Genomic DNA, 26,226 nt, shown 5'->3' with positions numbered 1-26,226 from the left:
TCCCAAGCACTGAGGATGTCACCCAGACAGGGAACAAAATGTTTGCAAGACAAATTCCCAGCTTGGCGAACAGAACCACAACAACAATGACTACTATTATATTTAATGCAACATTTATTAAATAATTTGTTGACCTACCCATTTTGAATTTGACAAGTTAAATGTGACATTTGATAGTTCTTGTCACAGCTCCATGCCATGCATGCTCCAACCAACCAGTGTTCTCTTTGCAGCGTTTTTATTTATTGATCCTGTGTAAGTCGCTGTACCTTTGCTAAAGTTGGTTTTCTTGCATCTCAATCCTGACAATTGTGAGGCAAACAGAAAACCTGAACTCCATGTTTCTTTTTAGCAACATTTCAGTTCTGTGGTGCCAAGGAACTAATCACAGACATCAAAAACATGAATCAATCCGAGCAGTGCAATTCTTATGAATTCATAGCCGGGAGTCTGTGCAAGGTGCATTTTCAGAAACCATTTGTTAAGTTCAACTTCTCCCATAAAGATGACTTTGATCTGGTTCCCTTGGTATTATCCACGTTTAAGCAGCTCTTGGCTGATCTGTATGTCAACTCAATTTACCCACTTTTACTCCAGACCCATTAATATTCTGTCCACCTCGGGTTTTAAATGTTTAATTAACAACACTCACTACATCCCTCCCCCCTCTCCCCGCCCCCCTCCCCAATACCCCTTCCCCCACACTGCTCCCACCTTCCCCCACACTGCTCCCACCTTCCCCTTACCCCTCCCCTACACGGCTCCCACCTTCCCCTTCCCCTCCCCTCACACTGCTCCCACCTTCCCCTTCCCCTCCCCTCACACTGCTCCCACCTCCCCTTTCCCCCACACTGCTCCTACCTTCCCCCACACTGCTCCCACCTTCCCCCTTACCCCTCCCCCACACTGCTCCCACCTTCCCCCTTACCCCTCCCTCACACTGCTCCCACCTTCCCCTTCCCCCTCCCCCTCCCCTACACTGCTCCCACCTTCCCCCACACCGCTCCCACCTCCCCCCACACCGCTCCCACCTCCCCCCACACCGCTCCCACCTCCTCTCACACCGCTCCCACCTCCCCCCACACCGCTCCCACCTCCCCCCACACCGCTCCCACCTCCCCCCACACCGCTCCCACCTCCCCCCACACCGCTCCCACCTCCCCCCACACCTCTCCCACCTCCCCCCACACTGCTACCACCTCCCCCCACACTGCTACCACCTCCCCCCACACTGCTACCACCTCCCCCCACACTGCTACCACCTCCCCCCACACTGCTACCACCTCCCACCTCCCCACACCACACCACACCACATTTCTCCCCCAACACCACACTCCTCCCTTACACCCCTCCCCCCCCCCCCCCCCCCCTACCCCGACCTGAAAGCCATAATGTAGAAAAGACAATGTCCTTCTTTCCAACAGCTTGCTGCTGTGTTCCCTGGAAACTGACCCTGGAGTGAAACACAAGAAGAAAAGAGCTGAATGATTTTTCCAATGAATTGTTGGAAGTGGAAGGCACCCGTTGACAGGACGGTGCAAGAAGATCCAACTGGGGCTTTCAGGATGGAATTGGATGGATTTGGCTCTGGGGGAGTGGAGGGGTTGGGGGGGTAACAGTATGGGTCTAATTAATTAGAGAGCTAGCACAGGCATGATGGGCTGAATCAGCTCCCTGTCCACCATCAGGTCCTTTGTGCTAATGTTGTGTCATTCACTTACAGGGGGAGATCAATGGCCAGAGGGGCCTAGTTCCTTCAAATTTCCTGGAAGAAGTGCCCGATGATGTTGAGGTCTATCTCTCTGAGGCTCCCTCTAGATATCCTCAGGAACCGCCAGTGCGCCTGAAAGGGAAAAGGGTAAGTAATCTAATCTAAACTGGATTTAAATACATCATCAACTTGTTTAGGTTTTGCTTCATTTCATGGCTTTTTTTTTGTTGGATTGATGTTTTTTGTTGCCTTTTCAACATTCTTTTTGGCATAAACATTAAACATCACCCTCTGGGATTCACATTAAACATCACCCTCTGGGATTAATGTTTAAATGTCACCCTCTGGGATTAACATGTTAATCAATTATGACTTAATTGCTTCATACCACAGTCACCACATGGTTTGTAAATCACCTGCTAAAGCTCATTGTGGAGCTCCAGACCATTCTGAGACAGGAAGTGCCAAATGGTCATCTCAAATCCGTGTGCAAAAAGCTCCTCACCTTCCCTTGGCAAAGCGTCGGTACCCCCTGGGGGATCCATTTACCGGGACCACTGGCTTGAGGTTGTCTCCCACATTGTTCAGTTTGCAGAATCCATTAAACAGGAGAACTATTTTTCCCTTTCCCATCACTCCCCTGTCCGGGGCAGCTGATCCAATATGGCCACCATTTATCAGGATGACAATCTGGACTTGAAAATGACAGCAATTATTTTGACAAAAATATCATTTTCTTTAGCGACCACACTGTAGTTGTCCTGAAACGTCCCCTTTCCTTTTAAGTTCTAACTTGTGTGTTTCTGGAGTTAGGCTGCAATGGACTAATTCTAGCGTTGGGTCAAAATGAAACTAAGCTGTCAAGCCCCAGTTGGTAACATCTTGCTTTCTGAGCCTGAGCTGATGTTTCAGTTTTACTCAGTCCCTTCATCCTTGTGAGCCAGATTCAACACTAACACTCACATGGAACTCTGCATTCTGTGGTGTGAGTTATGCTGGCTCCATATAGCCATTCAGGGTGTTTAGAAAGAACTATGTAAGGACATGTGCAACAATGGATCTGAGGCTGGGGTAAAGGGAACGACATTAACACAGTACAGCAATACCATAAATGTCAAAGTGTCAATATATTCATGGCTTTGCTGTGATAGAAAATGTTTAGACCATCTTTCTACAGCATCCAGTTAACTCAAGATTTTCATCAGGTATTAATGAGGCATGAAGTGCTATTTATTACGATGTTGCTAAATGTTGGTGGTTTTGATTTTATTGCAGTGACAGGAGTTCATTTTAAATCGTACTTTAGTCTTTTGTAAGATTCTCGCTCAGCTGTGGATGGGAAAGATGGATAGTCACAACCTATGTTTGGTGAATTCACTGCAATATTTGCTTTCTGTAGTATTGCTGGTTAATGCATCCCTTCCCTGGCACCTCTGTCATTTTAATTTCACAGTGCCTGTAATCCCATACTTTTCTGTGAAGCAATTGAGAAATGATTTTGTTTTTGGACATTTAGATCATTGAGTGTGTGATTCCCTTCAGGAAGGGGGATGTTTACTGGGTTTTTAACTGGTGACATTTATGCCAATAATTTACAGTAAAGTTCAGCTATCACCTCTGCTGCACTCAGAAGCAGAACATCTCATCGCCCTGAGATTAACACAGACAGCAAATCATTTCCTCACAGCAATGAGTGTCTGCATGCATGAAATTAATTGATCAGAAATTAGGAACGTGTGTGATAATAGACAGGAGAGGATTGCTCATCTTGTTGAACCTGTGCTCTCCAGTTGGAGTTGGGGGGGTGGAGGGGTCGGTGTTGCCAATGAGACCCCACATCACCTCCTTCCCAGGATTAAATATGCCAGTCAGCCCCATGCCAGGCTGATTGTTGTCCTTAGGATCAGGGACCCCGACTCCACCCAGTGGAATTCTCACCCACTGAGGACCGAGCCAGTACCCACTGGGGAAGGGACCTGAGAGCCAGGAGCAGCCGGCTGACTGGGAGAGGGGGCACAGGTAAGGGAAAAGGGTTTCGCAGCAAAGGTAAGCCATTGGCTCCCAGCGAGATATCCTTTGGAATGGCCTTCTGCCCCTCCCCACCCTCCAGATGGCAAACACACCAGGGTGACCTCCCTCCAGTTGGGTCCCAACCAATGGGAACAGCTGTTTAACACACATCATTTCAGGAAGGCCATCCCTAAGCCCCCCAGCTGAGACTTCACAGGGCTGGAGTTGGAAATGTCATGGGATTCCTAACCTCCCACCTGGTTAAATATGCCCTCCCCCCCCTTGCCCACTTCCAACCTGCCCTGGTTGTATTTGCAACACCAAACACGTCCCCACCTTCCCTCCAATCTCTTAGGAGAGGCACATGGTGAGAAACTCACTCACACAATGTTAGGTGAATAAGATTCCAGAAAGTTCCTCTTCACTCTGAAAGGTGGTTGTCATGGTGATAGACCCCATCAGTCCTAGCAAGCCTACTTTCTGACTCTACTCCAGAGTTACCTCATGTCTTGCACTAGTATGAAACCCATACAGAAATTAAACCAATTGATGATACACCTTTAACCTGGATCCAGTCATGTTAATTGAAGAACATAGTGAACAATTATAATGGAGAACAATCCAATTTACTTTCTCCCTCCCCTCATTGGGGTCTTAACAATTGAGAGCAAGACCACTAAAGTCAGGACCCTGTGTGGCCCTTGGCTTTATTTACCTCCTGCACATTGCCTAAAAGTTGCCTCTTTCAGTAAAGCTTTTGCTCACTTCCTTACTCTCCCAATGTGGCTCAGTGTCAAATTTTGTTCAGTGCTTCTTTAATGTGTTTGCTTGATTTTATTGTGTTCAAGTACTGGGTAAATGCATGCTGCTCTGTTGTTGTAGTCAGAGTTTATCCTAACAATTTACTTCAGTCTCAATGCTCCCTTTGAGCAGAATTGTTGGTGTGTGTGCATTCAGCGTTTTCTACGTTTTTATGTCTATGTGCTTACATTTACTGTCAGCAGCAACATCTAACAATTGTTTGACCATCAATGTGATTTCTATACCCAGAAAGTATAGATTACGAGATTATAGATTAAGTAAAATTAACAGAACATGGAACAGCTCAATGCGTCCTGAGTGCAGTGTTTTGTTGTCGTAGACACAGATTAATGATGCCAAATCACTTGCTCTATTTAAATAAATCCTTAGGTTAATCCAGTAGCTGATAGCGTTGCTTCCAAAGTCATCACAAATAAATCCAACATATTGTTTTTCTGGGAATAACAGAATTCTCTTCACAGAAACCTATATCCACACAATCATCATGATCCAGTCAATCGAAGTCACAGCCCAGCATTATACACACTGCAGGCAAGATTTTTCTCCCTGGGAAGGTTCGTCCTAGATTGGGGGGGGTGAGGGAGTAGAGTGGATTCGAGGATACAGATACCTGACTTGCTGAAGTTGGCAGCACAGGCCATTATAAAAAGCAGCAAAACACTCACTGGACATTTCGAGATGGTCAGAATTGAAACGCAGTGAAGTTGTTAAACTTGTGTTGAGCTGTGATTGGATCACACCTACAAGCAATCCTGAATTCCAAAGTTGAGATGGTGTAAAAGAAGATTAGGGAGGATGATTTCAGGATTGAGAGGTACAAGAGAAATGGTGGTATAGTCACTGGGTTAGTTACACAAGGCTGTGTGCTCTGGATTCAAAACTAACCAGGGCAGCTGATGGACTTAAAATTCAACTAATAAATAAAAAAACTACCCTGTGCTGGTAACCAGCATGAATTGTTGTAAAAGCCCAATTTTTTCACTAATGTCTTGTAAGGAGGGAAGTCTGCTGTCCCTGCCCAGTCTGGCCTAAACGCAACTCCAAACCCACACCAATGTGACTGCCCCCTAAAACGGCCAAGCAAACCATTCAGTTCAAGGGCAGTTAAAGATAGGTGACGTGCTGATGCCCACTCCATACAAAAATAAAAGGTAAAGAACTATCAGCAAAGATTACAGACGGAGTCTTTCTTCCTTTCAAAAAACATCCTCGTGTTAGAAGTGTCTTTACAAAGCAAAAGCCTCTAGCTCCTGTGCCCACACCTGGTCGTCTATCTACTGTAAACCCAGCGTTTCACATTTGGTCCATTACCTTACACAGTCATTGTGCTCATCTAAATATCTAAACATTACATAAATATACTGAAGCATGGAAAGATTGTGATCTCGTTGATTACAACAGCAAATGTGTTTAACCTGTTAAGGGAGAGACCAGAGCTTTAGAGCCATAAATGTAATAATATTTTGATCATTAATAAGTCCAATCAGGAATTCAGGAGAATCTTTTTTACTCAAAGCAATTGAATTTCTTTAGCGTTAACAGTGGTTGAAGTAATAAAATCATACAGTATATAAGAGGCCCTTCAGCCCATCTAATCTGCACTGCCAAAAAATATACTACTCCCTACACTAGTCCCACTCCCCCCCACTAGGCCCATAGCCTTGATTGTTACAACATTCTAAGTGCTTATCCCAGTACTGTTTAAAGGTTGTGAGATTTCCCACCTCAAAGCCCCTCCCAGGCAGTGCATTCCAGAGCCTTACCTCTCTCTGGGTGAAAAGAAAATTAAAAATTACACTCCCTTGTTATTGACAATGCAAAGGGTGTCTTTAAGGAGACGCCAGTTAAACACACAGGACAGAAAGGAATGAAAGGGTGGGGGTAGGTGAAGAACAGCGAAGCATAAATAGAGTCCACTCCAGTCAGGCAAAGTGACTACTTTCTGCAGGAGACATTTTGCTAAAGTAGTTCCAGGGATGAGGAGTTTCAATTACATGGATAGATTGGAGAAATGATGGTTGAGGGGAGATTTGATAGGGAGCTTGAGTCTTTGGGAAGAAAATGTCAGTATCGCTGGAAGGACTGAAAACCAAAGGGGACAGATTGGTTAAGGAAGTAGTAGTGATGACAAGGATTAACTTCTTTCACATAGCAAGTGGTTTGGATCTGGAATGCACATTCCCCAGGGAATGATGGCTTTCAAAAGGGAATTTGATCATCATTAGAAAAGCAACTGTGCAGGGTGAGAGTAAGAGGGTGTAGTGGAGTGACGTGCACCTTCAATGGGCTAGCACAAACATGCAGTTGAAAAGTGTGGTACTGGGCTAGTACAGCAGGACAGGCAGCATTGAAGGAGCAGGAGAGTTGACGTTTTGGGCAAGAGTCCTTCAATCAGGAATGTTGGGGGGTGGTGGAGTAGAAGGAAAAGGGACGGAGAACTGGGGGGTGGGGGAAGAAGGTAACTGGGAAAGCGATAGGTAAGTGCAGGTGGAAGGTGATGGTGATAGGTTGGAGTGAAGGGTGGAGCAGATAGGTGGGAAGGAAGATGGACAGTTCAAAAGGGCAGTGCCGGGTTGGATCTGGGATAAGGTTGGGGCCAAAGGGAAGGGAGTTGAGGTAACTGGTGAAATCATCATTGATTCAGTGTGGTTGGAGGGTCCCAAGGTGGAAGATGAGGTGTTCCTCCTATGACAGATTGAATGGGCCCTATAATGTAACCCTTCCATAAAATTCTACAGAACTAAATGGTTCTGACATGAAATAAGGTGCAGCGCTAACTCAGCATAAATTAGAAACTGTTCTTTTAAGATGATGAAAAGGCATTGCACTTCAAAAATGCAAGCTTTAAAAAAAATTGTATTAAAAGGAGGATTTAAGAAGCCAGTAAATATCCAAATTTTAAACAATTACAATTGGAAAGAAGAAAATTCTAGTGCTGTACCAGATTGGACCTAACATCCAGATTAAAATGTTATCCCTCAGAATAACTAAAGCTCAACCTTTAAGGTACAAGTGAAATTTGAGGCTTTTTTCTCAAGTGAGTAACATTGTTGTTTGGGGCTTTAGTCCTTTCATTTCAGTATCATCATTGCAATCTTTTCTGTTTTGTTTCTTTGCTCATCTGCTGGGAACAGAAGAAGAGTGTTCATTTTACACCTTAATAAACGCACTGTAACCTTCTTCACGTAAGTGACCAACTGAAGATACCAATAGCAGGAGCTCCTCTGGGTCTGATGCAGCTGAGCCACATTTAGAAACTTGCGAAAGAAAAACACTCCTCCCCAAAAGTGATTGTGAAAATTCTTCACTAGTCCCACACTAAATCCACTGCAAATAATTTTTTTGTAAAGATTTTGCATTTTCATTTGTCAGAGGTCATGAGTTAACTGCTATCATGAGCATTTTATTTCCTTGGTCTATTTTTGTTTTAGTTCAAAAGCAAAAATTCAAGACTTTGGGGAAGACTTTTTCTTTCACAACCTCATATTTGTTTTCTTTGTAGAACTAAGTTGAGTAGACTTGTTCAGTTTGAGCTGCTGGATGCATTAGACAAATCTGCACTATGGTATCTTCAGGTGTGTGATATTTGGGTGCTATAATTAAGTCAGAGTAGTCCTTTGTGCATTTTAAAATCAGTGTGCAGCTTCTGGTTTTCATTTACCCTTTAACGCAATCCCTTTCTACATTTTTTTTTAATAAAAACTAATCAAATCGTATGATGCACACTAGGTCCCTGGTGAAAACATTCCAAGGAGGGCACCGTCTCCAACCGTACATCCCCACCACCATCACCATCATTCTGGAGCTGGTATAGTAGACGGGCCAGACAGCCCAATGTGGGCCAGAGATATGGCTTCAAAAAAGAAAAAGGGACTGTTATCAAAAGGAAAGAAACTGCTGAGGAAGCTTGGTGGAGTGAAGTGATTCTTGTGGATTCGGAATAATCCTGCACTTCCACTGTCTTATTTCCACATGATGTCATAGCTGCCCTTTACATCCTTGCCTTAGATATGCACAATGATCTTATTTTTAAAACCCACTCAGTAAGAGAAGGTATACGTTGTATGTGCTGTCTGTATTCATTAACCTTCTCACCACCAAAAAGCCATTAGTTTAAAGCTGTGAAAGTCTTGTGTTTGCTTACCTGGGTCAGTGTCCAGTGTTGCCCTTTCTTTCACCTTCTCCCCCCCCCCCCCGCCGCCCCACACTCTGGAACTATGGCTCTACGTTTCCATCTCACAGTGATCATTGTCTGAGCAACAAAGTGGCATTCAACTGAAGAGGAAAACAATTAGCAACCCCCCCCCCCCCCCCCCCCTCTCTTTGCCACCTGATGCATTTCATACCACATACATGAAAATGCATGCATTTCCTTCAAAATGTATACTTGATATCAGTTTTTGTGTCTGAAACTGGTTAAAATTGGTATATGTTCTTGATAAAATAATGGCATGCAAGAAAACAAGCCAGTGCAAGAAACCATACTTTAATGTGTTCACTGATAGAGTTTTATCTCCCCATGAAATTGCAGTTGATGGGTTGTTTTAAGAGCAACACAGTTTTATATTACAACAAAAACTATAATTGGCTGATTAATGTGTTTTCACATGCTGACCACGACTGACCTTTAGACCTTACCAGGTATGGCTATGGAAGTATGCTAATAAATATTAACCAGCCAATTAAACAGATTTCCTACATGCCTTTAATTTAATATAATGACATTTAACTGATGTTTCTCTTTTGTACATTGGATCATTTGTAAATTCTTGGTTTTACTGTTTTTATACATTATTTACAGATTGCCTTCCTTTTTGTAAAATGTCCTTCCAATGAAATGATGCTACTCCCTCCCCAGGTTGTGACTACAACAGTCAGACTACAGTGTAAAGTATTGTAAATTATTGCTGTATTCACATGCTATCCTTACTGAAGAGCTAACCAGCCTTTAATATGTTTGTGGTAACAGATGTGGGTGCATGCATGTGTAAATTTATTCATGTGTAAAAAGTTTTTATAAATAAATAATTCAATTTTTTGCAGAATATCCAACTTCTCTATTGTATATGTTATGGCTTGAATATTTACTGGCAAATGCTGTTCCTAAGTTGGAAACTGATGTCAACAGACATTTCCCTCAAAGTTTTTGCTTGACACTGACTTCAAATTACAAATAATGCTGGTGGTTCGCTGATCAAAATTACAGTACTTGAGGCCTTTCAGCCCTTTGTGCCTGTGCTAATGGTTGCTGTTCAACCGCATTGTCATCTTATTCCCAAACAAGAGTAAGATTTCTATCAATAATTGCAAAGATTTGAACAATCATTTTACAACAGCCAACAATACATTAAAGCAATAGATAAGGATTTCTCATGAACCAAGTGGAAACTGAGTTGCTTAGAATTACAAATGCAATGACTATTTAGGAAAACAAGTGAAGATAAATTAACCTGACAGGCTTGTGATCAGGGTGTATGTTAATAAGTACCTTATTAATGAGAAGTGGGGAGGACCATTTTCCCTTAGTGAACAGTCAGGGTGAAAGGCCAGCTGCTTGATTCATTGGGCAGCACACCAAGATCGAAACTAATAATCAGATCAGCGAGGAATAGTGACTGGTTACTGCTAATGTGGCTTTCCATGACTGACAGAGGGAGCTGAGGAGCAGCAGGGTCTTCCATTCTGGGAACTATAGAACATCTCAGTGGAAGCTTAATCCCAATTGCCCTGACAAACATTCATACATTAATCGATGGTGAGTTACAAAATCAAGATTAAAATACATGTAACCATTTATTTCTGTCAGCTTTAGAAAGATTTGAGTTTAATAACATGTAGAGATGACACAATGAAAACTCATGGTCCACTTCACCAATGCAGCACAATCAATCCTCATTGCTTTTCATAATTCAAATGATTTTCAACTGTGATACATTTTAAATCAAAAATTAATATGTTTTAAGAATGTCAACATTTTTGTGCCCTTTCTGATTAGTTGCACTAATCCTGAAATTCTTTCACTTTAGGTGGATGGGACTGTCTAATAGGCAGGAGTCAACGAGAATATAGTCCACAGGACAGCAACGCAGAAATGTCTTCTGATCTGCCATGCCTCTGCAAAATGCGAAGGAACCACCTTTTCTTTTGTTTTTTAAAATTAAAAAAATTGGGTCTGCATCGAGGATTTCTTCATCCCCTCTGGAAGGTGCTAATTTTTTTTAAAAAGGCAGTTTTAAAAAATATATATTTTTGTTACAAATTTCTCCGGCAACCTTCAAACGCAATTGTTTTCAACTCAAATGGAGCAATGGATCTAGTGGGGAGAGGATCACAATCTGTGATGTGAAGCTCAATCTGCAACAGGGGCTAGACCCTGCTCATCTCATCAACACTGCAAATACTGTGAACCTGCGGACAGGAGCATTTAAAAGTGGGTAATGCCTGTGCTATTGTGTTCTTTAACTAATGCCATCAAAAAGAGAACACCTTTGCAAAAAGTGAGTGAATTTAATAGTCAGCCAAATTACAAAGTTGCTTAGTGAAGGGATAACCCCTTGTTTAAATAATTGCTATTCCCTGAACCTCCATCCTCCTTTCAGCAAGGATAGAAGTGTCCAGCACACAGCAAGAGCCATGCTTTCACATGTTGAGTGATGGAACCATATATACACATCTTCTGTATCTTCAAACAACGAAAAATTGATGAAACTGACTTTGGCACCACACTGACATTGCTCACATCATGGGGCTACTCTGAACCATCCTCCCCAGTTTAAGGAACTCCTTTGGTTAAGCTAGTTCCCTTCATCCCCACTTTAAATGCTTGGTATCTCTTGTAGATTAAAATGCTCATTTAAGACAAAACTTAAAACAACTGCACCGCACTTCACTTTGCGCCCCCTCCAACGATCCCTAAACTAAATAAGGACCAAATTTGCCACGTTATGGAGACAGCTGGGGGGCTAACTTAACTCTTTCAAAGAATGAGAACAATCATAATGGACTGAATGCCTCTTTATAATAGCATCAATATCAATAATGCTCTCAGCAAGAAAACACAGGAACACTGTATCTGAAAGGTGTGCACACACTGGAAGGGAGATTCACCAGGATGCTGCCATAAGGAAAGATTGGGTAGACCGGGCAGTTCTGCTTGGAGCAGTGAAGGTTGGAGGGGAACCCGATAGAGGAGTACAGGCTAGGGTAGATAGGAAGGCACTTTTCTATTAGTGAAGGGGTCAATAGCCAGGTGACTGACAGATTTAAAATTTGAGGGAGAAGGCTCAGAGGAGAGTTGAAGAGAAATATTTTCACCCAGATGGTAGAACGAGTCTGGAACACACTGCCTGAAAGGATGGTGGAGTCAGAAATTCTTGTAACGTTTAAACAATATTTAGATATTCATTTGAATTTCCATAACCCCTGGGGATGTGTGTTGACAGTTCCTTGTTGACTTGGGCAGGCATAATGGGCTGAATGGCCTTCACTGTGCTGGAAACATCCACGAGTCAACATCCAAGACACCCAGTTCTGATCCAAACCCAAATGGCCCTTTTCACAATTTACCTTCCACTCAGGCACATTCTAAATCTGAAGAGTTTCTTTCAGTGATTCCATTGGCCACCAAGTTTACAAAAACTCTACTGTATGTTAAAGCATTATAATGTTAGCATACCGCGCTAGGGAGAGGGATGTACAGAACTGAAGATTTCAACACAAGGCAGAAACTCTAAATATCTCTTACTGCAATGGCATTTGAAGTCTGTCCACATCAAGGACAGCAGATATACAATTACCTTCTAGCAACTTTACACAAGGGTGAACATAACCCAGTTATTGCTGCAAGTGTTATAAATTAGGAAAATTAGTCTCAATCCCACAATACCACAAAACTAAGTTACCAACTTTCTTTTGGAATAAATGCTCCAAGATCACCAACAATACTGAGAAACCTTGATTATCCAAATGAGATGGGCAGGCACTATTTTGTTTGGATAATCAATTTTATCTTAAAGAAGGGAAGCCATACTGATCTGGCACTGTGCTCTACCAGAGAATTTGTTAAATCTATAACTTTAATGAATCTGCCATTTAAAACTATTCCTTGCAGTCTGCAAATTACAGGTAAAAATGTGATTATTTATGTGGACTTACCATTACATAAATAGTGTATATCAAATCCCAGTATTAAACAAGGTACCAAACAGCTTCTACAATCCCAAGAGCATTTGTCAGTTTCTGGGAACTCAGTCTCATGATAGACTGGGGTGGCATGGTGGCTCAGTGGTTAGCATTGCTGCCTCACATTGCCAGGTTTGATTCCAGCCTCGGGTGACAGTCTATGTGGAGTTTGCACATTCTCCCCGTATCTGCGTGGGTTTCCTCCAGGTGCTCTAGTTTCCTCCCACAGCCCAAAGACATGCAGGTCAGGTGAATTGGCCATGCTAAATTGCCTAAATAGTGTTAGATACATCAGTCAGAGGGAAACGGGTCTGGGTGGGTTACTCTTCGGAGGGTCAGTGTGGACTTGTTGGGCTGAAAGGCCTGTTTCTACACTGTAGGTAATGTAATCTGAAAGACAGAAGCACCACCTCGCACATGCATTTACATTCTTGGCCTTGTTTTTAAAATGATCGGCCCAGTAAAGTGACGAGAAGACCCTGTACTGTAAAACACTTACTTTTGCAAAGGGCTGTATAACAACCCTTACCTAAAAAATATCCAGTCACTGATGCTTGAGCTGCTTGTGGTTTGGTTTTTCCCAGCATTTTCACATCTTCAGGACAGATAAATCAGATACACTTACCTCTGTGAAATCATCTTTGGACAATTCAAAATTCGGATAATCGAGGTTCCTGTGTACTATTGAAAACTGTCATAAGTACTGCTTCTTCCCCTTTAAAAGCACAGGAGACGTGAGAGAGAGAGAGAGAGAGAGAGAGAACACAAACATGCTTTCTACACTCAGCCTGCTTTGCAAAGTGCCATACCAGAAAGTTCCAGTGGTTATGGAATTGAATTTAATTTTCCATCTACACCAGGAGAGATTGCTTGGAGCGGGTCTGCCCCTGAGCTGGTCAAAACTGATTATTAGAACACTCCAACAGCAAAGTCCCCCTAATTATGACGATGGTTACTTCACTTTAATTGCCTCTTCACACTATCTATCCCACAAGCAACATTGGGCCCGGAGACCAGATCAATTAGTTTTAGTTAGTAAAAAGGCCCCTGCGATAGGGTTAGGAGGCGATGGCTTTGACAATATAAGGAGTCACTCGGCTAAAGCTGAACTCAACGCTGACCAGGTGCCTCCATTCACAGGATGTTCCTTTATCTTTTAAATTAGTGAGGGAGAGGGAGAGGGAGAGGGTGAGGGTGAGGGTGAGGGTGAGGGAGAGGGAGAGGGAGAGGGAGAGGGAGAGGGAGAGGGAGAGGGAGAGGGAGAGGGAGCCACTCTTGTTTTATCGTGACATACGTACCCAGCACCAGTAACCAGTCACCAGCGGCAGAGACAAATGCATCCAATCAGAAAAAGATTCTTTCACAAACTGGAGGAGCTTGTGACAGATCCCTAACTTGAAGGTCACTGATTGTAGACAGTGACAAGATGGAATTGCCCAGAAACAACAATGAACTCTACATTTGTTTGGTACCTTTCCAAATATTTCAATACACTTTGCACTCAAATCCTGTGAAATGTAGCTTTGCAGTTACGAAGGGTAAGCAAAAGCATCTGGGTGACACCCAGGTAAATGGCCAGCTGAATGGTTGCAATGAGGCTGGTTGAGAGTTAATGGGCCCAACCCACTGGAAGAATTCTCCCATTCCCCACATAATGAAATGGACCCAAAACAGGCAGATTCTATTTTGAAAGACGGCGCCTGCAACAACCCTTCAGTCCTACATGGAGATTAATCTGGATTCCACTAACTCATAGGCAAAGGTACTGCCATTGCCACTGAGCTTGGGTGAATGACAATTCCCATGTTGCACCTAGGAATTTGTTGGAAACTTCTTTTAAACAACACAAATACATGAACAACCTTCAAACCGTTTCATAATGAGAACTGCTTCAACACCCTTGATAATACAATGCTGAAGAAACTGGACATCCTGAAGAACACTTGCCTGTACAGTACACCAGATTTGGGATTAACTGGCAAACACCTTTCATAGGTGAGCTTACTCACATTAACCATAAAGTAATTAACCTTACCAATTATACTGGTTGCATCTCCAATTGAGATTGTGGGGGAAGTTGTCAGTGTAGTTACAAAACTCACTTTGGACTGAACACTACATTAATTGGTTCAGAACATTAAAACTTATCAGAGTATCACTTGGAAATTTCAGAGCTACCTCTGACATTCAGCAGCATCCATTCCTCTAAGGTCATGTAAACATCTTTTATAGGGAATCAATTAGTCCTCCCAATTGATGGCATCTCAACAGCAGAAGCTGAAGGTGATTCTTCTGGAAGAGGGAATTGGTTTCCAAATAGACATGGAATCTGATTCAGTTGGATTGGAATCTCAGACTGGCAGGTAAAGCAGTAAATTAGCAATGGGAGGTCTTCAATAATTTGCATAAAGTGGAAACAAATTCCATAAGTTGGGTAAGCAAGGGCATACAAAGCTTCAGAGTTTAAAAGCAAACAGAAAACAAGTAAAGAATAAATATCAGATTCAGAGAAAACTGAATTTTTTTTTAAAAAAAGAGAGGAACAAGTGTATACAAAAAGAGAATTAGTATGTCCAAGTGTGATTGATCAGGGTCAAAAAAAAGGAGACGATTCTGTGACAGTAAAACAACGCACATTGTATCTGTCTTTACAGAAGATGCCGCCATATTGGAATATCAAAGGAGCAGTAGGGAAGTTGGATCAAACGAGGCTGGTATTCAAGACTGTCGCTCAGAGTAAAGTCTTGTTGTGAATTGGCTATATTCCAGGTTACTGAGGGAAGCAGAAAGAGGAATTACAAAGGCTATGGTCATAGTCAGTTTTCCTTGGCCAAGGCACAGTGCCAGAGGACGAAAGGCTTACAAACATTGAAAGCTGCTCAAAAACTGGGCAAGAATAAACCCAAAATGTACAGGTCAGTTTAATTTCATTGGGTGGGGAAACTTTTATTTTTAAAAAGGAGTCAACAATCCAGGTTAACTTGTGGAAAATCATTGATTAAAATAAGTCAACCCATTTGTTGAAGGCAACAGTGTCTGAGGAACTTGATGAAAATCTTTGATAAATTATGGGGAGTAAAGGCACTTGGTAAATTATCATAATAAAATAGTCAAAGGACTGAAGGTCCACGGAAGCAAAACCATCTCAGGGACTGAAAACTGTAATGACGAATAATTGCTTTATAAGCTGGTGAGATACATACACAGCAGTGAAGTGATCTCTAACCCCAGGATTTGGTGCTCTTTAGGTATTAATTTATGATCTAATTTTGGATATTCAAAGTTTGCAGATGACAAAATTAAAATGTAAAACAGTGAAAACAATGGTGGTGACATTTCTGGAGAAAATAAACAAACTGATGATTGGGCAGACACAGCAGATTCAATTGAGTCATTTATTTTGAAACACAACAGCGCAGCAGATTATATCAGTGTGTGTCACATGCACACATTTTTAAGTGACAGAACAAATTAAGGTGTTGAAATATCTATGGGCAGTGTGTTGTTACAAGTTATATAAATACAAGGCCATTCATAAAAAGAACCAAAAAAGAGCAATTTGTTTTTTAAAAAGAAAAAGTGACCACCTTGAATGCACTAACAGTAAGTGTGCGAGAAACAAATTCACTCACTTTCAAAAGGGAGTAGAGTTAGGATTAGTTGAAGGGGAAAATAGTGTAGGGCTAGTAGGAATATTGGGTAGCTTATCAAGGAACTGACCAGCAAAATGCACAAAATGGCTACCTGTTGCACTACCATTTGATTATATATCCTGTGATCAGGAAGGTTAGTGTATTTTCTGTGCTCATCATGCTTTATCTTTCTAATGGCATACTAAACAATCACTAAAAAACAACAAATGAGTCAGATTAAATCTCTGCAGTCCTGTCACATCCAGACATGGAGTGGACAACTTAACAACTGATGAGAGAAAGCAGTTCCCTGAACATCCTCATCTTTAATGATGATGGTGCAGCCCAGCACATCAGTGCAAAAGACAAGGCTGAAACATTTACATCCATCTGCAGCCAACCTGTCAAAAAGATGAATTTTCAGCATACAACCTCCCCACCCATCTGATGTGCTAGACCTCAACTAACTGTCTTTAGAAATCTAAGTGAACTGAAATACAGTAGTGAAGGCAGTGGGCTCTAACAACATCCCAGCTGTAGTACTAGGTAACTAGTTGCTCCTTTGGCCAAGATGTTTCGGTACAGCTACAAAAATACATTATATCCACTTGCAAAATTCAATCATTTGTGCAACTCCCTCCTGATAACTCACTAGTACAGAAAATGCTTTTAGCTACTTGGGCCCTAAACCTCTGCACTATTCCATTTCCCAGTGTCCTTTAAGATGCTCCTTAAACCCATCTACAGCCAAACTCCAGAGACTACACTCTCATTAAGGCCATGTTGCACTGTGTGCGCCACTGGGTGTCCCACTAAGACTGAAATCCATGGGAACCATTTCATTCATACTTGGCAGGGAAGAAAATGGCAGTCATTGTTGGGAAAACAACTATTGCAGCCTCAGATCCTCGAAGCAGTGTCCTAGGTCTGACCACCTTCAGGGAAAAGAAAGCTACTGCAGCAACAACCTTCCCTTCACTCCAAAAAGGTTAGAATTGGGGACATTCATTGATGACTGATGAGTTTAGTTTCATTCCTCAGATAATGAGCGAGTCCATATCAACAAGCAGCAAAATTGGATTTCCATAACTTCCAAGTAACATACATAATAAACAAGCAAAGATCATTTAATAAAAAGCCTAACTTCATCAGTTTGATATTCATACACTAAATCCCCATCAACATTCGGGGGATGGGGAGGGGAGTGAGAGACAGTGCATGAGAAAGAGAGCGCGAGCGAAAGAAATCCTCCACTGGTCAGAATGTCAGCTACGTAAATGCCATGGCTACTGAAGCAGTGCTTCCTAAACTCTCTCCACCACCTACAAGGCTCAAGGCAGGAATGTAATGGAACACTCATGTGACTGGCTGATACATTACTCTTCACTCAAGAAACCTGACATATCCAGGCTGAAGCAGTCCACTTGATTGTCATTCATCATTGATTCTACAGTCCCCCTGTGATACCACAGTGTACTGTAAAACATTTACTGCTCAAACATCACCAGTGGAGATGAGGGCAGCAGATACACATACAGGGAAGCCATGAGCAAGGTGTATACCCATTCTCACGCAAAACATTTCACTGTTCCTTCATCTCTATTTGGATTACAACAGTTCAAGATGAAGCTTACCAGCTTAGAGGCCCTAAATACCACTATACCATTCCAAGGGAACATGCAAGCTGCTTTATTTCTGTTAGTTGCACGTGTAGACTTCCTAAGATTAACTTATTTCTACTGAGACAACCCAATTTAAACAAAAATAATAAATGCTGTATTGCACCACTCAAGTGGATCAGAACCAATTTCCTAATCCTCCTGTGCGGCATCCCAACTTACTCAAAGCCTTACTGCTTCTAGCTTGTTAACATTAATACATCAGTAATGCACTAATTTACTTACTGTGCAGATCTGGCGGTGGGGGGGGGGGGGGGGGAACCTTCCAACCCAATGAGTATGAAGCATTTGTTAATCACAATGCTATGTAAAATTGCCAACCTTTTGCACTGAGAATACAACACCAGTCCATTAACATCTTAAACTACCTCCATTTCAAACCTTTTTCTTTTATTGAAATATAAAAGGCTTTAAAACTCAATATTCAAAGCAAATGGAAAGGTAGTCAGAAAAGCATATTACCATAAGTATCTAGAAGCTAAAATTTGATATTTCATACAGTCTGTTTAAATTAATGACTTTCCAAAATGTTACACAAATGTTTGGTTCAGATGAAATGTCCCTAGTCCATAAAATGGAGATTCAGGTTCCCATATTCCATAATCTAAATATTGTGCAGTGTCACTACAAATAAAGCTTAAATGCAAAAGCAAGAATTCAGTTCCTTGTTGTTTTGTATGGAGCTACTGGTATAAATATGTAAGCAGCTGCATTTAACAAATACTCGAAGAAATGAATCCAGACAGATCATCTGGCATCAACCTAGACACTGGAAATGATGTAGAAAACAGGCCTGTTCACCCTGCAAAATCCTCCTTACAAACATCTAGGGGCTAGTGCCAAAGTTGGGAAAACTAACTCGCAGACTAGGTAAGCAACAACCTGACATGGTCTATAAAGGTATGTTTCAATGAGTATGACTCTAACCCAGAGCCCACCATCACCATCCCTGGATGTGTCCTGTCCCAGCAGCAGGACAGACCCAGCAGAGGGGGCGGGCAGAGGGAGATACAGTCGGCAGGGATTTGCTCTGAGAGAGTCCCTAACATTGGCTCCAGACCCCACAAAGTCTCATGGATTCAGGTTAAACACGGGCAAGGAAACCTGCTGATTATCACATCCTGCCCTCCCTTGGCTGATGAATCAGGACTCCTCCATTTTGATCAACACTTGGAGGAAGCACTGGGGGTTGAAAGGGCACAGAATGTATCTGGCTGGGGGATTTCAATGTCCACCACCAATGTCAGCAGCAGCATTACTGATCGAGCTGGTCAGGTCCAAAAGGACATAGTTCCTGAACTGGGTCTGTGGCAGGTGGTGAGGGAACCAAGAGGGAAAAACATACCTGATCTCATCCTCACCAATCTGCTGGCTGCAGATGTATCTGTCCATGACAGTATCGATAAGAGTGATCAATACACAGTAATTATGGAGACAAAGTCCCACCTTCACATTGAGAATATCCTCAGTGTTGTGTGGCATTATCACCATGCTAAATGGGACAGACTTCAAACATCCAGTAACTCAACTGGGAATCCATGAGGCGCTGTGGGCCAACAGCAGCAGAACCGTTCTCCAGTACAATCTGTAATCTCATGGCCCAGCATATCCCCCACTCAATCACTACCATCAAGACGGGATCAACCCTGGTTCAATGGGGAGAGCAGGAGGGGCATGCCAGGATCAGCACCAGACAGACCTGAAGATGAGGTATCAACCTAGCAAAGCCACCAAACAGGACTATTTATGTGCCAAACAGCATAAAGATAGACAGAGTTAGACGATCCCACAACCAACAGATCAGATCTAAGCCCTGCAGTGAATGGTAATAGACAATTAAAATTGTCCAGAAATATCCCCATCCTCAATGATGGAAGAGCCCAGCACATCAGTGCAAATGATAAGGCTGAAGGTTTGTCAGCAACTTTCAGCGAGAAGTGTTGAGTGGCTCATCCATTTCGGCTTCCTCCAGTGGTCCCCAGCATCATTGATACCAGTCTTCAGCCAATTTGATTCACTCTACATGATGTCAAGAAATGGCTTGAGCTGACAATGGTACATATTTATCCCACACAAATGCTACACAATAACCATTTCCAATAAGAGACAACCTAACCAGCAACCCATGACATTCAATGGTGTTACCATCACTAGCTAGGTGGGTAAAGAACTGGTTGAGCAAAGGGAGACAGAGTAGTAGTAGTTGAAGGGAGTTTCTCAAAATGGAGAAAGGTGACCAGCGGTGTTCCACAAGGGTCAGTGCTAGGGCCACTGTTGTTGTGATATACTTAAATGATCTGGAAGAGGGCACTGTTGGTCTGATCAGTAAGTTTGCAGATGACATGAAGATTGGTGGAGCAGCAGAAAGCATAGGGGACTGTCAAAGAATACAGGAGAATATAGATAGACTGGAGAATTGGGCAGAGAAGTGGCAGATGGAGTTCAATCCAGGCAAATACAAGATGAGGCATTTTGGGAAGTCTAATTCTAGAGCAAACTATACTGTAAATGGAAGAGTCTTGGGAAAAGTTGATGAGCAGAGAGATCTGGGTGTTCAGGTCCATTGTACCCTGAAGGTGGCTGCACAGGTGGAGAGTGGTCAAGGCGGCATTTGGCATGCTTGCCTTTATTGGACAGGGTACTGAGTATAAGAGCTGGCAGGTCATGTTAAAATTGCACAAGACATTGGTTCGGCCGCATTTAGAATATGGTGTACAGTTCTGGTCACTACATTACCAAAAAGGATGTGAACACTTTGGAGAGTGTGCAGAGGTTTACGAGGATGTTGCCGGGTACGGAAGGCTGGAAAAACACAGCAGGCCAGGCAGCATCCGAGGAGCAGGAGAATCGATGTTTCGGGCATAAGCCCTTCTTCAGGATATGGAAGGTGCTAGCTATGAAGAGGTTGAGTAGGTTAGGATTGTTTTCATTAGAAAAAAAAAGATTGAGGGGGGACCTGATTGAGGTTTACAAAATCATGAAGGGCATGGACAGGGTAGATAAGTTTTTCCCCCGCCCAGGGTGAGGGATTCAATAATGAGAGGTCATGCGTTCAAGGTGAGATTAAAAGTTTAAGGGGGATACACGTGGAAAATACTTTACACAGAGGGTGGTAGATGCCTGGACGGCATTGCCAGCAGAGGCAGGCACGGTAGATTCATTTAAGGTGAGACTGGACAGATGCACGAGTAGGTGGGGAGCAGAAGGATACAGATCCTTAGGAATTGGGTGATAGGTTTAGACAGTGGATTTAGATCGGCTCAGGCTTGGAGGGCTGAAGGACCTGTTCCTGGACTGTACGTTTTCTTTGTTCTTAAGTCATCTCCATTCAGAGACATTTTATCTAAAAATTAGGGCCAGCTATTTGAGGAGTGAAATTACAGAACCTCTACACATGAAGAGTGTAAAAAGAGATTGGTCCTCCACAAAATGACAATTGACAAAGCCACTGATACTTTTAAATCAGAGACTGATAGATTTTTGTTAACTTAGGATATCAAAAAAGTAGCTAAATGGTCTCAATGGCAAAAAAAAATGGAGGTGTGAAATGGTCCACTCTTGTTCCTTTATTAACAATAGCCATAGAGAACCAAAAACTAAGGCTAGCTGCTTTGTTGAAAGAGTTGTAAAAGCTTTAGGGATACATTTTCCTGAACTCAGGGCTTGAATAATGAAGGTACAACTATCATTGGTGACTTCATCAGAATGGGGTATTTGACTCTCTTTTTTTCTCCCCTTCCAATTTCCATTCAACAAGATCATGGGCGATTTGCTCAGAGAGAGCAAAGCTGTACACAGTATTCCAGGTATGGCTTCACCAACACACCTTTTTAAAATTCCAACCTCCTACAAGTCAAAATTCTATTTGCCTTCATATTTGCAGTGCTTACACGCTAACTTTTTTTTGCAATTCATGCACAAGAACATGTCACTCTGTCTCTCCATTTAAATAACAATCTGCTTTCTGATGCAGGGAAATGCAAGACCATAGCAAGTTATTTACCAAATTTCTGCCCATTTAGAGTCAGAGTCCTACAGCATGATTAACAGGGCCTTGAGCCAAAACTGTTCCATGCTAACTATAATGTCCATCCACACTAACCCCACTTCTCTGCACTTTGTTCATATCCTTCTAAACCTTTCCTATCCATATAGTTTACTCAACCTGTCCTGCAGATTCCCCTAAGCTCTCACCATGACACACCCTCTCATTGTCAGCACTTTTTGAGACATTATACTCTGCACCCTCCCCCAAGTAATTGGAGACTGGAAATAATTGAGACCCTAGAGCTGATCTTCATGGCACTACACTGATGTCTTTCCAGTCAGAAGAATGACCCATTCACCCAGACTTTCCATCTCCTGTTAACCAATCCTCAATCATTGCCAACATATTTCCCAATACTGTGGGCTCATTTTTGTGCAAAAACCTTTTGTGACACCTTATTAAAATCCTTCTGGAAATCAAACTCTACTACATCTGCAAGTTCCCCTTTATCAGCTTTACTCCTCAATGAACTCTAGTAAATGTCAAACATGATTTCCCTTTCACAAAACCATGTTGACTCAGATTGCATTAAGCTTTGCCAAATGACCTGCTATTTCTTCCTTTGGAATAGACACTGGCATTTTTCCAACAACAGATGTTAAACTAACTGCCTTACAGCTTCCTGCTCTCTGTCTCACTTCTTGAGCAGAGGCATCACATTGGCAGCTTTCCAATCGACTGGAACTCTCCCAGGATTCTGGAATATTTTGACCAATGCCTTCATTATCTCTGCAGGCCACTTCCTTTAAAACTTTAGATGCAGGCCATCTGTTTCTATTTCACATAGGCTATTTGACCTGATGTTGGCTGCAGAAAGCTGCAACACAGACACTGGGGTATACTTATGCACAAATTAGAGAAAGATAGCACACAGGTAGCAGCAGGTAATCAGGAATGGAAATGGCTGATGGAATGTTGGCCCTTACTTCAAGGGAGTTGGAGTCAAAAGGGAGGAGCCTTATTGTACAAGGTGCTGGTGAGAACACATCTGGAGTACTGGCAGCAGCCTTAAGGGAAGGTATCGTTTCATCAGAGGCAGTTTAGAGAAAGTTTACTAGGATGACTCCCCAGCATGGAAGGATTGTCTTATGAAAGAAGGCTCAAGAGGCTGGGACTCTACTCACTGGAACTTAAAAGAATGAGGTGCTCTCATTAAAGCCAAAAAGATTCTTAAGGGGCTTGGCCAGGTAAATGCTGAGAGGATGCTTCCCTTCTTGGGGGAGTTTAGGGGTAGTGGGCAGTATTATAATAAAGGGTGTCACAATTTGAGACAGATGTGGAGTAATTTCTTCTGAGCATGAAGTCTTTGGAACTTTTTGCTGTGGGGGCAGAGGGTGAAAGAGTCATTCTGTATATTTAATGCTGAGATTGATCAATAATCTATCAACAGGGGTGTCAAGGATCATGAGGAAGACAGGAATGTGGATGTGAAAGATGCTAGACCAGTTATAATCCTATTGAATGGTGGAGGCAAGCTTGAGCAGTCAAATAGTCTACTCCTGTTTTTATTTCTTATGGTCCAATTCTTTGAAAGCTTTTAGAGGACTCCAGTCTGTGACTTCACATGCCACTCCACACAACTGGATTCCACATGATCTGTTGCACAGATATCACTACTCCCCAGCATAGGGATAGCGTCCTTTAAAACTACTCTCACCTCCTTCCCACTTATTAAAACTTCCAAATCCCCTCCAACCAGATCTGTAATAGCTATCAAATTATACACTTATTTCCATTTGTGCCTTTAACTCATCTGGGGATTCTATGAAAAGTAAACACATTTGGAAAGGAACTTCAGGCTGTGACTTTTTAAACCATTACCACTCTCTGGTTCTAATTTCTGTTGCACTCTTCTGCTTATATTTTCTGTGCTCAAAGTAAAAATTCTAAAAACTGTAAAAGATAAACAGATAACGGTGGCACAGTGGTTAGCATTGCTGCCTCACAGCGCCAGAGACCCGGGTTCAATTCCCACCTCAGGCGACTCTCTGTGTGGAGTTTGCACATTCTCCCCGTGTCTGTGTGGGTTTCCTCCGGGTGCTCCGGTTTCCTCCCACAGTCCAAAGATGTGCAGGTCAGGTGAATTGGCCATGCTAAATTGCCCGTAGTGTTAGGTAAGGGGTAGATGTAGGGGTATGGGTGGGTTGCGCTTCGGCGGGGCGGTGTGGACTTGTTGGGCCGAAGGGCCGGTTTCCACACTGTAAGTAATCTAATCAGAGTGGAGTACAGGCTATTGCAGATTCAGCAATAGAGAAAAAAGGCTCTCAAAAGGACTCTTAAAACAGATGAAAATTTATATGCCCAGTCAACATTAGTAGTTAACACAAGAGCAAGTTTTGAGAAGATCTGTAGCTCAGGTTGAGGTTCTGGAGTTGGAAGGTTCTATGTTAGACGTTTCATCACCATTCTAGGTAAGCCTTCAGTGAACCTCCAGACAAAGCACTGCTGATATTTCCTGCTTTCTATTTATACATTTGGGTTTCTTTGGGTTGTTAATACCATTTCCTGTTCTTTTTCCTCAGGGTGTTGTAAAAGATTCAGGTCAATGTGTTTGTTGATAGACTTCCAGTTGGAAGTCTATCATGGCATTCTCATGAGCGTCTGTGTTTGGATTGTCCTAGGATGGATGTGTTGTCCCAGTTGAAGTGGTGTCCTTCCTTATCTGTATGTAAGGATACTATAGTGAGAGTGGGTCATGTCTTTTTGTGGCTAGTGATGTTAGTGTATCCTGATGGCTAGTTTTCTGCCTGTTTGACTAATGTAGCGTTTGTTACAGTTCTTGCACAGTATTTTGGTCTGGCAGTCATTTCTGTTAATACAAGACTGATAGATCTTATTTTTCCCTCAGTTGGAACACAGGATCTTTGGGCAAGCTCAAAGTTACAAAGCATACAAGTTGACAGACTGCATAGTAAAGAAATTGTAATAGTTGAATCCACAGGTAACAACAGCATAGACAGGAGATTTAAAAGGTGACCCAAGTTGAGGCTAAAAGAGTAACAGTTGTGGAAGAAGGCAGTCTTTGCGAGGTTGAGCATATAGGGTCAGAGGAGATTGAGGAAGGGTCACCGGATTCAAAACGTTAACTTTGATTTCTCTGCACAGATGCTGCCAGACCGGCTGAGCTTTTCCAGCATCTTCTGTTCTTGTATAGGGTCAGACATTCAGCTCAGCTATCAAGATTGCAAGTTGTTCCAAAGGGGGTAGGAGTTTGTAGCACTGCCTTTAGTCTGCCCAACATTTTAGTTATTAAATTTCTCCCAAAAGCACATTGTAGACAAGTAACATAACAGAAAATTGAAGGATGGAGAGGAGCTGGTGATGGAATGTAGCAGATTCCAGAACAACCTTGCTAATGGTTAACCAAAGCTTGGAGGCTTCCCTGCAGTGTGAACACTACTTAAGAACAGTCTCATTCATACTTTACATTCCCTGTGGGAATAGAGAGTTTGATTTATTTTATTGAATCCATGATAAGCTATTGTTATAGGGATGAAATAAACAGAACTGCACAAAAATGATACATTGACACTAGAAAGTGCCAGAGATTTTACACAATAAGAACTGAAAAGATATAGCTACTGTAATGACAGGGGAATAGCAAGCTAAAGCAAAGCAGACTTATTAACATTATTTTAATTCTACTGTGACGCAAATCCATTGGATGACCTTCAAAATTACCAACTGCTCCTAACTAGCTATAAATTATAGCTTTGGTGTCTAATGGCTGTTAAAACAGAAATTAACAATTTATTAATTCTGTAACTCTTGCAGAGCAAAGCTAAATAAGGTATTCTAATTAATGATTTAAATCCAATCTCTAATCACAACTCCCTCTCAGTTTTAAGAAATAAATAAAGTTTAATCTTCTAGTTCAATAACCATTTCAATGAGTACTGAGTCTTCTAACTGGAATCTTTTAACAATGTGTTGTTGCTTAAATTCCGAAGTCACCAGCCAATGCAGCTTTCAGCAGGTTTGATGAATATTCACATTTCTTATGAACTGGGATTCTCTCTCAGAACATTCAACATTTTAAACTAAACATAAAAAACAGCCTCCAAATCCAGCAGCTTCCGAGAACACAGCATTCTGCCCAAAGAACCAGTTTGATCCATGGTTTCTGCTTTTTCCACATTGTGA

General features: G+C 42.2%; 1 protein-coding gene across 13 annotated transcripts in view; it reads left to right on the top strand.

The window, feature by feature from the left end:
* rimbp2b (RIMS binding protein 2b) overlaps positions 1–13,910 on the top strand; it is a 389,940-nt gene extending 376,030 nt beyond the window's left edge. For 9 of the 13 annotated variants that reach the window (XM_072587667.1, XM_072587660.1, XM_072587658.1 and 6 more), the window contains 2 exons: positions 1,724–1,858; positions 8,273–8,859. In XM_072587667.1, the coding sequence (XP_072443768.1) occupies positions 1,724–1,858; positions 8,273–8,467 (330 nt within the window). In that variant the 3' untranslated portion in view covers positions 8,468–8,859. Of the gene's footprint in view, positions 1–1,723; positions 1,859–7,677; positions 7,729–8,272; positions 8,860–10,569 lie in introns of those variants that run through there. The other 4 variants (XM_072587669.1, XM_072587668.1, XM_072587661.1 and 1 more) reach the window with 2 other exon arrangements.
* Positions 13,911–26,226: the final 12,316 nt, after the last annotated feature.

Source organism: Chiloscyllium punctatum, chromosome 17 (genome assembly GCF_047496795.1).
Source record: "Chiloscyllium punctatum isolate Juve2018m chromosome 17, sChiPun1.3, whole genome shotgun sequence".
NCBI lineage: Eukaryota > Metazoa > Chordata > Chondrichthyes > Orectolobiformes > Hemiscylliidae > Chiloscyllium > Chiloscyllium punctatum.
Note: the sequence above shows the minus strand (reverse complement) of the source record. Positions and strands in the feature narration are given on the sequence as shown.